Genomic DNA, 15,253 nt, shown 5'->3' on the forward strand with positions numbered 1-15,253 from the left:
AAATAATCGATACTATCGATAGTGTCATCGATTCTTTGCCAGCTCTATAAACAAGGCACTGTGACAACCCGTGACAACAACTAAAAGTTACGGAACCTACTTGGGTTTTAGAAAGGACTTTGCGGACACCATTAAGGCTCTGGGAAGAATGTGGTGCGTAGGAAACCAGAGGGTTACGGACTCCACTAAGGTTCGGAAGGGATGAGAGCCAAGGGAAAACCGGTCCATTCCGGATACCACTAAGGTTATGGACATCTCTAAGGTTCTGAGTAAGTGGAACACGAAGGACTCCAAAGGGTTACGGATACCTTTTTCACTGATTTTATTCACCTGCAAGGCAAGTAATACGTGCGAAACACGAGTTATCCTGGTTTTTCGATGAATTAGATAGCGATTGGTGCGAAAACCATTCACAATATCCTCATCTACAGAAGACATTTAGTAGGTCTTCTATATGTAGAAGGCCTTCAGGATGTCTTCTAGTTATAGGAGATCCTACAGATTTAGTACGTCGTTGAGCTACGAAGGGTCTTTAGGAGGTCTTGTAGCTATAGAACACCTTTAGAAGGTCTTCTAGCAATAGAAGGCCTTCTAGCTATAGAATACCTTTTGGAGGACTATTTGCTATAGAAGGCTTTAAAGAGGTCTTCCCGCGATAGAAGGCCTTTAGGACGTCTTCTAGCTATAGAAGGACTATAGGAAGTATTCTAACTATAGAAGGCCTCTAGGTGGTCTACTATCCAAATAAGGCTTTTAAGAGGTATTCTATTAGTAAAATGCCTTTAGAGGGTATTCCAGCGATAGAAGGCCTTCGATGTATAGAAGATCTTCTAGATAGAGAATACCTTTAAGAAGTATTTTGTCTATATAAGGTATTTAAGTGGTCTTCCAATTATAGAACGTCTTCTAGCTATACAAATCCTCTATGAGGTGTTCCATCTATAGAAGGCCTTTGGAGGTCTTCTATACATAAAAGACTTTTAGGTGGTCGTCCATCTAAGAAAGTTCCTTATAAAGTATTCTAGGTATTGAATGCATTTGGGAGGTCTTCTATTTAAAGAGGGCATTTAGGAGGTCTACGAAGTATAGAATGTTTTATATGTTTTATATATATATCAAAAGAATGCCTTATTAAAAGGTCTTATATTATTAGATGACCCCTTTCAGAGGTCTTCTATTATTAGAAGACCCCTATCGGAAGACTTCTATCATTAAAATACCCCCTTCTGAGGTCTTCTACCATTAGAAGACCTCTCTTGACGGTCTTTTATCATTAGAAGACACCTTTCAAAGAAGACCTTTCTCGGCGGTCTTTTATCATTAGAAGACTCCTTTCGGAAGACTTCTATCATTATAAGACCCCTTACGGAGGTCTTCTATGAACAGAAGGCCTTTTGGGAAGGCTTCTCCCATTAGAGGATTTCTTTAGGAAATCTTCTATCAAAATAACACCTTATTAGAAGGTCTTATATCGATAAAAGACCCCTTTAGGAAGTCTTCTATCAATAGATAATCCCTTTCGGAAGACTTCTAGAAGACGCCTTTCTGAGGTCTTCTATCATTAGTGGACCTCTCTCTGAGGTATTTTATCATTAGAAGACGCCTTTCGGAAGTCTTCTATCATTATAAGACCCATTTCGGGTCTTCTTTGAATAGAAGACCCTTAGGGAAGGCTTCTATCATTACTTATTAATGGAAGACCCCTTTAGGAGGTCTTATATCATTAGAAGATGACCCCTCTCGAAAGTCTTCTGTCATTAGAAGACCCTTTTCTCAGTTCATCTATCATTAGCAGACCTCTCTCGAAGGTCTTTCATCATTAGAAGACGCCTTTCAATGAAGACGTCTCTCGGAGGGCTTTTATCATTAGAAGATGCCTTTCGGAAGTCTTCTATCATTATAAGACCCATTTCGCAAGTTTTCTTTGAACAAAGGATGTTTTGGGAAGGCTTCTATCATTACCTAATAATAGCAAACCCCTTTAGGAGGTCTTATATCATTAGAAGATGACCCCTCTCGAAGGTCTTCTATCATTAGAAGACTCCTTTCTCAGTTCATCTATCATTAGCAGACCTCTCTCGAAGGTCTTTCATCATTAGAAGACGCCTTTCGGAAGTCTTCTATCATTAGAAAAACCCCTTCGGAGGTCTTTTATCAATAGAATACCCTTTGGTAAGGCCTCTATTATTAGTAGACCATTTGAGAAGGCTTGTGTAATTAGAAGACCGCCTTAGAGGGTTTTCTATCATGAGTATATTCCGTTGGGAGGTATTCTATCAGTGGAAAGTGCCTTTGGAAGATCCTCTTTGAAAGGTCGTCTATCAATAGAAGACCTCTGTAGAAAGTCTTCTATAATTAGAAGATCTGCTATCAATAGACGACCTCTTTAAATTTATTCTATCAATGGAAGACCCCTTTAGAAGTGTTTTTATACCCTCAGCATTTATCTTAACGAGGGTATATACACTTTCATACGGGCAAAATGTGCCTCATGGAAATAACGGTTTTATACCCCAAGTATGTTTGGACGAAAAGACAATTTGGAGTCGATAAGGAATGTCCGTTCGTGAACTTTTGTATGGGAAAAGTCATCTCCGGTGAACTTTTGTATGGGAAAAGTCATCTCCGGTGAACTTTTGTATGGGAAAAATCATCTCCGGTGAACTTTTGTATTGGGAAAGTCATCTCCGGTGAACTTTTGTATGGGAACTTTTGGTAATATTTTTTTCCAAACTTAGTTAAAGTTCGAAGATGGGCCATATTGGCCCACTCGTTCAGGTACCTCCCCCACAAAAGTTCGAAAATGTTCAGAAAATTTGTGCGCACGATAACTCTTGAAGGGATCAACCGATTTGGTCCATACTTTGCATATCGTGAATTTTCTACCAGGCATAGATGAGGTTCCAATATGGACTCTAACGGTCCACTCTTTCGGGGACCTCCAACACAAAATTTCGGAAAAGTTCAGTTTAGGGCCTGCTCTCGAATCGCTTTGATTTTTGTTGGGGCAACTTGTATTCGCTGCCCCCATTACGAAGGTACAAGTTTTATTAGGGGCAAGTCTATACTTCCTGAGAAAATAGCCAGAAATATGTAGGAATTTTTAGAGCTTTCTGGCATTATGCGTACGATAACTCACGAACGGATCTGCCGATTTCGTCCAAAATTTGCGCTTCGTAATATTTAGTCCAAACTAATTTTAAGTTTGAAGATTGGATCTGTCGGTGAGCACCTTCCGGTACCTCCCCCCACTCCCACTAAAATAGTACGCGCTATATCTGCTGAACGGAGCAAGCGTCCAAGCCTTAGATCTCTTAATATTTTGTCCAAATGTAGTTTTACTTCAGAAATCAGTCTTCTTCTTAGGGTACCTCTCCAAAAGAGTTCAACATTTTTATTTAAGCGCAGTTTAGGATATGTTCGAAGAACCTTTGGATAATTATACCGATGCTAATTTTTGTGGTCCTGTTTAAGGGATTTTATGTTTTTTGTGGGCAAGTCCATGCGTCCTGACATTGTGACCCAAAACATCTTCAACATATTTTATCTGTTAGAAGTCTTCATTTATATAGGAAACCTTTTGAAGGTGTTCTCTGTATAAAGAAGGTCCACTAATCTCAGAAGACTCCTATATGGTGTCTTCTATTGACAAAAGAAATCATTGTATTCATAGACTCCTTCTATCAATAGAAGACGGCTTTAGAAGGTATGGGACCCCTTTACGACATTTTTTATCACGAGGTACAAGATCCGTGTACGGAGTCTTCTATTATCGAAGAACCCTTTAAGATGTATTCGCTAAATAAAATACCCATTTCGAAGGTATTCTTCTATAGATTAAAGGTCTTCTATCTAAGAAAGACCCTGGAGATTTCCTTAGAAGGACTTTCATCAAGGGTAGTTCCCCCTGGGTTAATCTTCCATTGGGTAAGTCCTTAACAAAAAATCGCTTTAATGGTCTTCCAGCAATAGAAAATCCCTTTAGTCAGTCTTTAGAAGATAACTATAGGAGTTCTTTCAATAGAATAAACTTTGGCGAGTCTTCGATCCATGGAAGATCCTCTTTTGGATCTTCAGAAGACCCCTTTTGAGGTCCATGGAATATCTCTTTTGATGGAGCTTTTCCAACAGAAGACTACTTAGGAGGTTTTCTATTAATTGCGACAACTTTAGGAGACATTCTACCAATATAAGAACCCTCTAGGATACAGTTCATGAACTGAAATCCCCATTAACTGGTCTTCTATCATCCGAAGATCCCGTTTTGGAAGGTCTTCTACCTTGTGAATACAATTTAGGGTTTTCTATCAATATTATTTTTTTATTATTTAATTTATTCTATAATTTTTTTTTTTTAATTTTTAACATACAGTGGTGTGAAAAATAATAAGGACACTTCAATCCATAACCAAGATTACATTGAAAACTGACTAAAAAAGTGAAAATTACACTAGTTTATAAAATTTATTGTTTTCTTAAAATGTTAAGAAAAGTATTATAAAAATATTTTGATTGCTTGTAACTATATTTTATTTATCCTTTATATTTTGTGCGAATTGTCGTAGTTTGGTGAGTGAAAAATAATAAGGACACTTCATGACATCTTTTAATAAGGACCAAACTTGAAAGAAATTAATGCAGGTTTTTACTAAATAATGGTAGATAAAGTGTTTCAGTATCATTAATACTTTGTAGACGATCCTTTGTTTTCTAAAACGGAAGCGCATCGTCTGGGCATCGAGTCGACCAAATTTTGGCACTTCTATACTGGTATCGCGTCCTAGGCAACCTGTATAAGTTGCCAAAGGTCGCCATAATTTGATGGACACTTTCCCCTGCTAGATTTTTTAACTTCATTCCACAACATTTTTCAATCGGGTTCAAATCATCATGGGATTGTATGGGCCATTCTAACAACTTAACTTAATTATCCTGGAACACCTTTTTTTATTTTGCCGTAATTTTTGGGTCATTAACCCTGCTGAAGACTTATTTGAGAGGCACACCCCCTTCAGTATACTGAAGGATTATATTTGTCAAAATTTCAATGTAATCTGGTGATTTCCAAAACATTTGAATACTGTATAGAGACCGCACAGCATAGTAAGAAAATGAGCCCCACACCATGCTGTTACCTCTGCCATATTTAGCCGCCTTCAGAGTATATTTTGGGTTATATTATTGATTTTTAGGTCTTCAACCCTGATAAACTCATCTATCGTAACAAAAAAATATATTTGGTTTCATCAGACCAAGGAATGGTACGCAATTTTTCTTAGACCAAGCGATGTGATTTCTAGCAAACTGTATTATTTGCTGAATATTTTTATACCCTAAACCACTACGTGGGAAGTGTATAATTTTTCGATTAAAATGATACTTTTCTGACACTGTGATCTCTAATGTGGTCACCACAGAGGGTTTTAGCAGTTGTTGATGCGTCAAAATTAATATTTAAGTAGTTTTTTATTTGTAAAGATGTGGTAAAGGGATCGTTTTTAATAATCGAATAACGCATTTATTATTACAGGTGCAATTATTGGATTTCTGCTACGACTTTTATCTTTGAAGTTCACTTAGCTGCATCATCCACCATTGTTATTAAAGATTCTAAGCTTTTTCTGTAATTTTTCTGTATGAATTTCCTTCTTTATGTAAACATTTAATGATTTCTCGAGTAGCGTGATAACAATGCGTATTTTTACCCATATTTGCAAAGAAAAACTAAAAATACCGGCAGATTTAACATTTAATGAATAGAAATTAATTCATTTTATACTTTTACTTACAGGAAAGAATCACAAAAATATAATATCAATTTATTTTTACTAAAACTAAAAACTGTCCTTATTATTTTTCACAGCAGAAATCACGGATTTTACGAAAAATATTTGTTATGTATAAAAACTAAACAGAAAGAAACAAAAATTGTAACGGGATTTCTTATTGCAATACATGTACATTTTCAAAAACAAATTTCCATCGCAAATTCTTCCATTTTACACATTTTAGGAGCGACCAAAAGTTGTGAATGTCACTGTCCTTATTATTTTTCACACCACTGTATGTGGTCATTGTAAGTGAATTTTGCAAAATTTTTTTTTTCAACTCCAAACAACCATGTCAACCTAACGTCTCGCCGTTGCCCCATGCCGCTCAGATCCAAGTGTTTTAATTTCCACAACAATTATTTTTTTTTTGTTTTATTTAATTTTGTTTTTCTTTTGTTTTCTTCATTGCCTATTTTTCAGATAAAACCCAAAACTAAATACAAATTGTTTAAAGATGAGAGTGTGCTTTATAAGTGAAACAAATTGAGAATAGCAAACGAAACAAGTGTGACAAGTGTGCAATTTCATAATACAAAACAAAATACTACAATAACAAGTTTGTCTAATTATAAAAATAAATTCAAAACAATTGATAGGCCTCGTCGTAGTAGAAGAAAATTCCATTGTAAAGCTGCTGTTGCCGGAGGAAATTCTATTAAGAATCGAAAAACCAAACCAAACAAATGTCGTTCAAAAGAAAATATTATCGTGTTTTATAGTTTACAAAAAGGAATAAAAAAAGGAAAGCGGATTTCTAAATAACCGCAAAATAACACACTCTGCTTTGTGTGAAGTCAATGAGAATTCTAAAAGGAATTTAAAATTGATAGCCAACACCATAAAGTTAAACAAAACAACGGGTACTTCATTCTCTCTCTCCCCTACTCTCTCGCGCGCGCTTTTCCTCTCCCATAACGTATCACAATTTCACGTTAACAAATGGCCACAAATTGTGAATACATTGAGGAAAATTTGACCAATCAAAAATGTCCCATTTCAAATTCCGCCTCAATTTCTTCGATGACTCACGAGGAGAAACAGGATAGCACCGTGGAAAAGTCGCAAAGTAAAAGCTCCTTTTCCGATATGTCTTCGGAAATGGGTAGTGGTGGTTGTTTGAGACAAAATGGTACATCACCATTGCCGGCCCATTTTCTACCCACCATTGGTGATGATGTCTTTGAGAATGCCTTTGAGGCTTCGATGGCTGATTTGGAAAATAATGGCAACAATGATGGTTATGAATCAGATTCGGAACCTTCTCTAAGTGGAGATGTGGAAATGGACCTAGCCCAGGCAATACATCCATCGATTAGCGACAATTTGACTTGCTCCAGCGGTTTGGGAACGGGAGTGTTACACACATTTCCGCGCGTAAAATCTTTTGAATACCACAGCAGTGGTTCGGAGTCATCTTCAGAGGACGAGGAGGACGATGATGGTGGCCAAACGGAATTGGATATGCAGGCAGCCCTTAGTTTGTCGGGGAAATTGTATACCCCGGATATTTTTCAAATGCGCCCTTACCTAATGCCCTTTACCGAACGCAGACGTTTGTCGCAGTGCAAGGAGGAGGATGAAGATGATGGTGAAAAATCACCTCAACCCCAAAACTCTGAGCAATCGCCACGATTTGAACGCAACAACAAGCCCACGCCACCACCTCCGCCACCGGTCAGTGATAAGGTTAATGCGGAGAAATTCAAAGACTTGGAGAGGTTGAGGCAACAATTTATGCACAAAATCGATAGCATCAATACCAATAATGTGGAGGACATCAAGACGGTGACGGTGGCTCCGGAACACACATCTCCGCCACCTCCACCACCAATACCACCCACCATTCTTCCACCGGCCCTAATTAATCTTTTGGAATCGGCAAAATCCACCTCAACAACGCTCAAGCCTCAGACAACCTCCTACTCCTCTTCACCTTCCACCAATAAGCCCCACCTGAAAGTAGAACCAGCCACACCTGAAACTCCCAACGAGCCGCCTTCACCCTCCACTCTCATCATTAAGGGCAAATTTACCGTTACCAAAACCCAAGAAACTCCCGAGCTGCAACAACTACGCTCTGAAGCCGATAAACTGAAACATTTGAATGCCTGTGCAAATGCTCAAACCATCAGTTTTCCCAGTAGCTTTGGTGGCTATTCATCTGTGCAGGGTCTCTTCTCACAACGTTATGGCAGCAACAAAGGTCCTGCCGCCCAGCCGCATCTGTCCAAAGAGTTCTTTGACAGCTCCTTGGTTGAGATACGTTCTCCCGCCGAAAGTACTTCATCACTAAACAATACCACCACCACCAACAACAATAATCTAAGTTTAAACTGTGATAATAGCATAGGAATAACTACACCAACAACATCAAAAACTCGTTCATCATCTTTATCGGATTATTCACCAACTTCCAAGAAATATCGTGATTTTCCCCATTTGGATGATGTTTGGATTAGACGTCCAGCCACAGCGGCCGGCTCTACTTCGGCACCAAGAACACCCCAATTCCCTGTCAAATCAAACGGTAGTTCTTTGAGTTCCGAATCATCTTTGCCAAAGAAACAGTACTATACCGATGATAGTGCCGCTGAAAGTGGCCGAACCACAGCCGTACAATCGGAAGATGTAAGTTGTAAATTTTTTTGTTTTATTTATTTTTTTTTGTAATTACAACAACGTAAATATTAAAAACGTTCTCTGAAGCGTTCTGAAGTGGCTTTCTATATATAAATGAATATTTTTTGAAGTAGCTGGTGATGATATAAGGCCTCTTGAGGGCCTACTATCCATAAAATACATCATGTACTCACCCATAGGAAGTACCCTAGACTTAAGGGGTCTTCTATAGATTGAATATGCCATATGAATGCTTAAGTCGGGAGTATTCCTTCTGGGGAGATATTTTATGGATAGCAAACCTCATAAAGTGGTCTTGTATTGACAGATTTTTCCTCATAAAAGGGTATTATGTTGTTACTAAAAGACCTCCTAAAAGGGTCTTCTGTTAGTAGAAGACCTTCCAGATGAATAGCTCTCCTAAAAAGAGGTCCTCAAATAACATAAGAGTTCCTAAAGGGGGGAGGTGTCTTCAAAGAAGAGAAGACACTCTAAATGAGTCTACTGTGGAAGGAAGACTTCCCAAAGATTAGCTTCTCCCCATAAAAGATTATTCTATTGGTAGAATATCTCCTTTGTTACTAAAATACCTCCTACAGGGTTTCTGTTGTCAGAAGACCTCCCAGATGGGTATTTTGTGGATAAGAGACCTTCTAAAGGTCTCCTAAAGAGCACTTCCATTGATAGAAGTCCTCCTAAAGAGGTCCTCAAATTAAATAATAGTTCCTAAAGGGTTCTTCTATGAATAGCATACACTCTAAATAAGTCCTCTATGTATAGAAGACCTCCTTATTGGGTCTTCTATGGATACATGATCTCCTAAAGGGATCTATGTGGATAGAAGGCCTGCTAAAGGCGACTTCAGGTGATCTAAGGCCTCATCAAGGGGTTTCTCCTCCTAAAGAATGGAGTACCCTCTAAGACTCCAACATAGGTCTTCTAATGACAGAAGATCTTCTGAAAGGGGCTTCTAATGATAGAAGGTCTTTTAAAGTGTCTTCTGTAGTTAAAAAGTCTAAAAAGATCTTCTTAAGAAGATGAAGCCCCATCTTCAATGATCCTTTGTTGGTAGAAGACCTGCGAAAGCAAATCTCAAAAGGGGTCTTCTATTCTACGGCTTAAAAGATCTCTTAAACGTGTATTCTGTGGAAGGAAGTCCTCCCTAAAGGACATACTATGTGCAGAAAACCTCCTAAAGTGATTTAAAAACAGAGAAGAGCTCCTAAGGGTATCTTCATTGGTTATAGGACTTCCTAAAGGGGTTTACTATCGACACAATACCACCTAGCCACGTGTCTACTATGAATAGAAGATATCCCAAAACGATGCCTTCGGGCATCTATTTGGTCTTTTGTTAGGAGAACACCAAAAGGGACCTACTAAGGACAAAAGACATCCTAAAGACTCTTCTATCGATAGAAGACTTTCTTCTTTAATGGACCTACTAGAGACAGAAGTCTTCCTAATAGGGTCTACTATGCACACATGACCTCCTTAACGTGTCTAATATGAATAGAAGATCTCCAAAAGGGTATTATATCTAAGGATAGTGGGTCTAAAGGGATCTTTTATCAATAGAATACCCCATCAAAGGGTCCTCTAAAAATAGAAGACCTCCTTAAACAGTCTTCTGTGGATATAAATATCCTAAAAGGGTCGTTTATGGATGAATAACACACTAAAGAGTTCTACGGACAGAGGACCTCGTAAAAGGTTCTCCATGGTTAGAAGTCCTCCTCAATGAATTTTCTAGATCTTCTAAATAGGTCTTCTATGGATAGACCTCCTAAAAGGAGGTTTTCTATGGATAGAATACCTAATAAAACAATTTTCAATGGCCTTCTAAAGCGGTCTTCTATGGATAGAATTCCTCTTAAAGGGGTCTTTTTCAATAGCAGACTTGCTAAAGTGGACTTCTGTTGAGGGAGGACCTCTTAAAAGTGTATTCTATGGATCGAAGGCCTCCTTAAAGAATTTCCTATGTTAAGGGAAGGCCGCTTAAAAAGTCCTTTTCTGGATAGAAGTCCTAATTAAAGGGATTTTCTATGGATAGAAGACCTCCTAAAGGGCTCATCTATAAACAAAATACCATCTAAAGTAGTTAGGAGAACTACTGAAGGGAGGAAGACCTCCTAAGAAGGTCTTATGATGATGGAAAACCTCCGTAGGGCGTCTTCTACTGATAGAAATCTCTCTAAAGCGTTCTTCTGTTTATATAATTCCTCTTAAAGTTGTCTTTTGTTGATAGAAGACTTCCTAAAGATGATTTCCGTTGATAGAAAACGTATCAAAATAGTATTCTACGGATCGGGGATCTTCTAAAAGAATTTTCTATGAACAGAGAAGACCTCTTAAAATGGAATTCTAAGGATAGAAGTCCGCCTCAAGGGATTTTCTAAAGTGGTTTGAAGAACTGCTGAAGGGAAGAAGAACTGAGCAGGTCTTATGATTATGGAAAACCCTCCTAAATGGTTCTTTTGTTAATAGAAATCCTCTTAAACGTGTATTTTATGGATCAAGAACTTCTGAAACAATGTCCTATGAACAAAGAACCTTTTAAAGGGGTCTTCTCTGGATAGAGTTCTGCCTAAAGGGGTCGTCTGTTGAAAGAAGATCTACTAAAGTGGATAGAGGACCACCTCAAGAGTTTCTTCTGTGGAAAGAAGACCTCACAGGGGAAGTTTATGTTAAGAGAAGACCTCCTAAAATAGTCTTCTTATGAGTGAAGACCTTCTAAAGGGTCTTCTGCTAATAGAAGACCTTTTAAAAGGGTCTTCTGTTGATAGAAGACCTCCTAAAGGGTCTTCTATGGATACAAGGCCTCCTCAAGGAGTCTTCTGTTGATAGAATACATCCTAAAGAAAAATCCTAAAGATGCCTTCTTTTGATAGAATACCTCCTAAGAGAATCTTCTATGGATCGAAGACGTCCTAATGTTGATAGAAGATTTCCTGAAGGGTTCTTCTACGGATAAAAGACCTCCTAAACGAGTCTTCTGTTGATAGAATACCTCCTAAAAGGGACTTATGTTTATAGAAGACATCCTACAGAGGTCTTCTGTTGGTTGAAGAGGGATCTTCTGTTGATGGAAGACCTCGTAGAGGGATCTTATGTTGATAGAAGACCTCGTAGAGGGTTCTTCTATTGATAAAAGACCTTGTAGAAAGGGTCTTCTGTTGATAGAAGACCGTCTGTAGGGGATTTCTTTTGATACAAGACCTAATTAAGAGGTTTTCTAGTGATGAAGACCTGCTAAAAGGGTTCTTCTGAAGACAACATTTCTGATAGAAAACCTCCTGAAAGGAGTCCTTTTGAAGCGGTCTTCTAACGATAGAATACCTTCTAAAGATGGAAGACCTCTTATATAGGACTTCTTATTATAGAAGCCTCCTTTAAGGCTCTTCTTTTTATATAAGACCTTCGACATTGATCTTCCTATAATAGAAGACTTCTTAAATTGGTTTTGTAGAGGACTTCTTAAAAGAGTTTGCTAATGAAAAAGGATCATTTGAAGGGGTCTTCTAATAATAGAATACCCCCTAAAGGGGATTTCTCTTAATAGAAGACCTCTTAAATGGCATTTCTGTTAATAGAAGACCTGTTAATAGAGATTTCTATCAACGGGAGACCTCCTAAAATAGTCCCTTTCTAAGTGGGTTTGCTAAAGATAGAACCCCCATAGTGATTTTTTTATTTTAGAAGACCGCCGATATGGATCTTCCTATAATAGAAGACCTCTCGAATGGGGTTTTCAATGATAAGGGACATCTTAAAGACCTCCGAAATGGCTTTTCAAATATTAGTGGACCTCTTAAAGGTCTTCTAATGTCTCATAAATTATTCATTAAGGAGTCCTGGTCGTCCTAAATGGGTATCTTATTGATATAGAATCCCAAAAAGGGGTCTTCTCAGGAAGTAAGTAAAGATCGTGCTAAGGTGGTCTTCTTAGGATAGAAAACCTCCTGAAAATCGTCAGCTTTATGTAAGAGGTATTTTGTTGATAGAAGAAGCGTTCTTGAAGGTTTCTTTTATGTATGCAAGACCTCCTAAAGAAGCCTTCTGTTGATATAAGACCTTCTAAAGGGACAGAAGGCATCCCTTCTTCTGATAGATGACCTCCTAAAGGGTCTTCTGTTGATAGAAAAACGCCAAAAAGGCCTATTTATATAAGACCTCCTAAAGAGGTCTTCTGTTGATAGAAGACATCCTAAAGGGGTCTTTTATTGATAGAAAACCTCCTAGTGGGGCATTCCGTTGATAGAGGACCTCCTAAAGAGGACTTCTGTTGAAAGAAAACTCCTAAAGACGGGTTCTGTTAATAGAATACCTCCTGAAAGAGTCTTCCATGGATCGAAGGCCCCTAAAGTTGATAGAAGACTTCATGAAGTGTTCTTCTGTGGATGCAAGACCTCCTAAAGGAGCCTTCTGTTGATATAAGACCTCAAAAGGGACACAAGACCTCCTAAACGAGCCCCTTTCTGATAGAAGACCTCCTAAAGGGACCTTCTGTTGATAAAAGGCCTTCTAATGGGGTTTTCTAATGACCTCCTAAATTGATCTTCCGTTTATAGAAGACTTTTTAATGGAGCCTTCTAACGATAAAAGACCTCCTAAAGGTGCATTTAACCGATAGAAGACATCTTAAAGGAGTCTGCTTTTGATAGTGGACCTCCTGAAGGGTTCTTCTGTTGATAGAAGACATCCTAAAGAGATATTCTGTTGATAGAAGGCCTCATAAAGTGGCCTCATGTTGATAAAATACCTCTAAAGGGTCCTTTTAATGATGGAAGTCCTCCTACGTTGGTTTTTCTGTTTATGGAAGTCCTTCTAAAGGGGTTTCCTAATGACATCCTAAAGAGATCTTCTGTTGATAGAAGGCCTCCTAAATTGATTTTCTGTTTATAAAAGACTTCCTAAAGAAGCTTTATAACTATAAAATACCTACTAAAGGAACCGTTAACCAATAGAAGACATCCTAAAGGAGTTTGTTTTTGATAGTGGACCTCCTAAAGGGGTATTCTGATGATAGAAGACCTCCTAAAGGGATCTTCTGTTGATAGAAATTCTTCTAAAAAGGGGTTTCTGTTAATAGAAAGTCTCCCAAAGGATAGAAGAAGCGGCCTTCTATTGATAGATGACCTCGTACGGGCGTCACATAGGTAAGAGCATTTTCTTTTTTAAAAAAGTATCAGTCAGATGTGCCGACAGAGATATACTCTTTGCCTCGGAACTTAAGAAAAGAAGGGTTTGCCAAAGGTAGACGACCTATAGTGATCTTTTTATTACAGAAGACCACTGATATGCACGCAGAGAAGAGATATTGTAGGAGCAATCATATTCTAAGAACAAAATAGTGTATTTTAAAAATCTGAAAATATATATTGTTGGTCCAACAATATGTTTTGTGTCATTATTGTTCCTCACACAAAATATATGGTTGAAACAACAATATATATTTTCAGATTTTTAAAATACACTATTTTGTTCTTAAGATATGATTGCTCCAAAAATATTTTTTTCTCTGTGTGTGGATCTTTCTTAGAGACCTCCGAAATGGGTTTTCAAACAATAGTGGTGGACCTCTTAAAGGGGTATTCTTACGATAGTAGAACTCGTAAAATGTTCTTCTAATGATTCATAAATTATTTTATTAAGGATGTCCTGGACGTCCTAAATGGGTCTGTTATTGATATAGAACCCCATAAAGGGTATCCTTAGAAAGTAAGTAAATATAGTGCTAAGGTGGAGCAAAACGTATGAGTAACGCTATAAAATCTAAAGTGTTATATTATGTATACGAAGGTTTGTTCATACAAATGACGTGGGCCATTGGAACTGTGTAGTGAACTAGGTAGTTCCAAAAAGTTCATTTGGCACAACTCTAATAAGCAGCAATATCATGACCATCAGAGCTCTATAGATACAATCCACCATAAAAGGTTGTTTTACTGATAGTCCCTCTATAGGGGTCTTCTGTCGATAGAATACCTCCTTTATATTTTTTATATGAACTTATCTTGATGGAAGAGTTCATAAAGGGGTCTGTAGTTGATATAAGACCTTCGAAGGGGTCTTATATTAGAACTGCTATGCAGGTCTACTACGTATTCATAGAATACCTCTTAAAGCTATCTCCTGTCTTAGTAGACCTCCTACAGGTCTTACAGTCTCCCTACGAAAGTTATTTCAAAACGATATCCACTGTATTTGATTAAAATGATGCGTATACCTTACCTGCCTTTCTGTTGGCTTGTCTATAAAAATTGTTTATACAGTTTGTTTCGTTATACATTCTTTTGTTTTATATTCGCATTTTTCTGTTTTCTTTTTTTGTTCTCCTTCAACAAAGAGTTGTTGTATACATTTTCATAAATTTATTAAAAAACAAATAAATGACGTCAATTCTTGGGGATTTCTTGGCAAAGTTTTTTTTGCCCGTGTTATACTTTTAGTTCTACAGAAAGTTGTTCCAAACTTACCTTGCTGTTGAGGGTTCAAAACACGTGCAGCAGTTTTGTGTATTCTGCGCTCCAAACACAAGAAGAATACTTTGACTAGCCCATATTTACCTTCAGTCTTAAAATTTACAAATTTAAATAAATATTAAAATTTTCTTTTTAAAAAAATAATTGAAATTTTAGGCACGTTCAACACAAATAATAATTGTTGTTATTATGCCGCCTTATTAGTCGGGTTTTTTGTTGTTTTTCTTGTGTAGCTGTTCTCATTGAAACTCGTTTGGAATACTTATTGAACAAAAAAATACAAATAAAAAAATAACAAGTAAATAAATGGTTAGGTTC

At 37.5% G+C, this 15,253-nt stretch overlaps 1 protein-coding gene across 4 annotated transcripts in view; it reads left to right on the forward strand.

Annotated features, from left to right (window-relative positions):
* Positions 1–15,253, forward strand: part of SNF4Agamma (SNF4/AMP-activated protein kinase gamma subunit) — a 501,567-nt gene that overhangs the window by 178,900 nt on the left and 307,414 nt on the right. The window contains exon 1 of one of the 4 annotated variants that reach the window (XM_073979940.1): positions 6,252–8,459. The exons of the other annotated variants lie outside the window; for them this stretch is intronic. Within the exon in view, the coding sequence (XP_073836041.1) occupies positions 6,771–8,459 (1,689 nt within the window). The 5' untranslated portion in view covers positions 6,252–6,770. Of the gene's footprint in view, positions 1–6,251; positions 8,460–15,253 lie in introns of those variants that run through there. 4 annotated transcript variants of the gene reach the window in all.

This window comes from Musca autumnalis, unplaced genomic scaffold (assembly GCF_047663935.1).
Source record: "Musca autumnalis isolate F117 unplaced genomic scaffold, ASM4766393v1 scaffold_1, whole genome shotgun sequence".
In the NCBI taxonomy this organism is placed as follows: Eukaryota; Metazoa; Arthropoda; class Insecta; order Diptera; family Muscidae; genus Musca; species Musca autumnalis.